Raw genomic sequence first — 2587 nt, 5'->3', positions numbered from 1 at the left:
TCCCACTATTGGAATTGATTTGATTAGCTAAAGGGTAGATAAAATCTCTGTTCTTATAATCGATGCAGAGATCCCTTGAGGAGGATGTTGCTGCCCACACCACTGGGGACTTCCGCAAGGTATATAAAATCTCTGTTCTTATAATTGAGTTTAATCTTAGTAAGCTTTGTTCTACCAACAAGAACCTTTTCAATTCTAAATTGTTATTTTTGTTCTTTCAAGGGCACAAATATATACAAGAAGTAGATAATTTTTGTAGCTTTACTGACTTGCATATTAAGGAATGGCTTAGAGCAGATTAGGATTCTTATATAATATTAATTTACATGTAGGCACAAAGCTTGAGTGGTTAGATTGTTCTACTTTTAAGTGTAACTTCTTTTAAATGTAATAGTTGTTAAGTCTTTTGCCTAAAACTGCTAGCGACTTTATTGATGCCTGCTTTATAAATGGATGGATGCTAAATAAATGAATGCCAAACAAATGAAGGGAACATACTCAATATCATGGATCAGAACTATTTCTTGAATATTATGATTGTGTTGATTTCCATAGGATCAATTGAACGGAGAAAAGGGACATAGCCATCAAAACTTAAAAAGGAGCAAAATCAGTACATATGTTGACTGGTGCAATATCGTTTTATACCCGTTAAGGCCTTCGGACATTTATGTTTATACCAATTATAAGCATGTTCATGCAGATGCCTCGCTAGCTAAAACTTTTGATCATTAGTCAAGCTTTTATCAGTTACCATCCTTATAAGGATTTATTTTTCCCCTATAGACTTGCAAGTTGCATGTAACTGAAACTTTTATTTGCTGTAGGTTGTTGCAAATTTCAGTGCATCATGGTGTGGCCCATGTAGACAGATCACTCCTCTCTATACTGAGCTCTCCGAGAAGTACCCTCAACTTGTTTTCCTAACAATTGATGTTGATGAGTTAGCTGTAAGTATTAAGTTGCTTCCATCATTAAGGTAAGATCTCTCTGTAAGTATTGGAATGTGTTTATGTTTCAGGGATTGCTGATGTGTGCTTGAAGGACTTGCAGGTTTTGTTCTCTTATATAATACTAATAGATCTTTTGCGTTAATGCTCAATATATTCAGACTACCTGTTATCTTAACTGATAGTCCCTTCTCTGGTTTTTTTTTTCAAGATCCCTCTGAGTGGGCCGTACTCAACTGGGGGGGGGGGGGTTGGCTGTTGTTCATGCTGATCGCGACGACCTTGGGAGAGGTATACTTTTGTTTCCTTGTTTTTTTGTTCTATTTTTATGTATAAATAGTTCAGCATAAGGTATATAAAGAGTTGAGATATTTTGTTTTTATTTATTTATGTATTACTATCAATGTGGAACTTGTATTAGATTATAAAATCAAGCAGAATGGTTCTTTCATGAACCATGTTTATGTACATTTCTATAAGCCTCTTGATTTAGTTATACATGTTAAACTAATCTAATGGTTTATATATTGTGTTTAGTAAGTAGAATTCACTGGTCTCATCAACCATATTTTCTACTACAACTGAATCTTCAAAACCTTTGACAGTCTTCAAACCCCTTCATTTTCACTGACTAGCTCCTTTTACCGACTGTTGAACCAAATGATATTCATGTGGCTGGTTGGCTAGGCTTTCACAGAAATGAAGAAAGCCAAAGTAATGAGATTTATGAGAGAGAAAAGTTAGACTAATATCTAACAACTTATACTTTCTGGTTAATTTGGTTATCAATCTATATTTAAGTTGCATTCAAATCTCAGAGGGGTTCAATTACTCCCCATGATAAAATTTGATCACGATTCTAAATTAATTATTCTTGTTATTAACTCAAGACACTTTGAAATCACCTCCAGTAGAGAACAAGGTAATGAAGAAGGCTAGCTTTATTGGAGTATCAACAACCACCACATTTTATTTCCTTTGTGGTTATCTCGGTTATGCTGCATTTGGAAACAAAGCACCAGGAAATATTTTGACTGGTTTTGGATTCTATGAACCCTTTTGGTTGATCTACCTTGCCAACATCTGCATCATTATCCATTTGGTTGGTGCATTTCAGGTAATTCTCATGTTTAATCTGTCATATTGAACAATTTGAGGTCTTACAATATGTTCATGACTATAGCCTACCAATCTATTCAACACTGAAACCACCAGAGTGGCAGATTGCATTTGGACCTGTCTTCAAGTGTAATAGCACAGTTTGGAGAGCGTTGATGATGGTGAATCCTGCAAAAGAGAAGAATCAGTGGATGGTTGAGATTGATAAGTTTACTGTGGAGGTTCCTAGAGTTGCTGTAATTTGAAACATCTGATACTGGTTATTGTTTGGAGTTATGTAATTTGTTTAAAATATTAGTTATGTTAGTTTTAACAATGTTGTGGGAACAAAGCAGGCATTATATTCCCTAGTGAGATTTTTAGATGCAAGGGAGAAATTAGGTAGGTTAATGAGCATTTGGTCAGAGAGAGGTTGTAGCAGAATCAACGGTGGCTGCATTGTAATACCTGTGGTCTTGTATTTGATTTATTCTCAACAGAGATATTGAGTAATCATTGCATATGTATTTGTTTTGTCT

The 2587-nt window shown here is 34.8% G+C and overlaps 1 protein-coding gene across 1 annotated transcript; it reads left to right on the top strand.

The window, feature by feature from the left end:
• Positions 1-62: 62 nt before the first annotated feature.
• On the top strand, positions 63-2305 carry LOC109828643 (thioredoxin H-type-like; the record flags this gene model as incomplete). Its single annotated transcript, XM_020395599.1, has 3 exons — positions 63-119; positions 828-979; positions 2134-2305. Coding segments are annotated over exons 1-3 (381 nt in total), but the record flags the coding sequence as incomplete, so codon positions are not given.
• Positions 2306-2587: the final 282 nt, after the last annotated feature.

Source organism: Asparagus officinalis, unplaced genomic scaffold, assembly GCF_001876935.1.
Source record: "Asparagus officinalis unplaced genomic scaffold, Aspof.V1 AsparagusV1_Un3173, whole genome shotgun sequence".
In the NCBI taxonomy this organism is placed as follows: Eukaryota; Viridiplantae; Streptophyta; class Magnoliopsida; order Asparagales; family Asparagaceae; genus Asparagus; species Asparagus officinalis.
The sequence above is the reverse complement of the archived record's forward strand: the minus strand, read 5'-3'. Positions and strand labels throughout refer to the sequence as shown.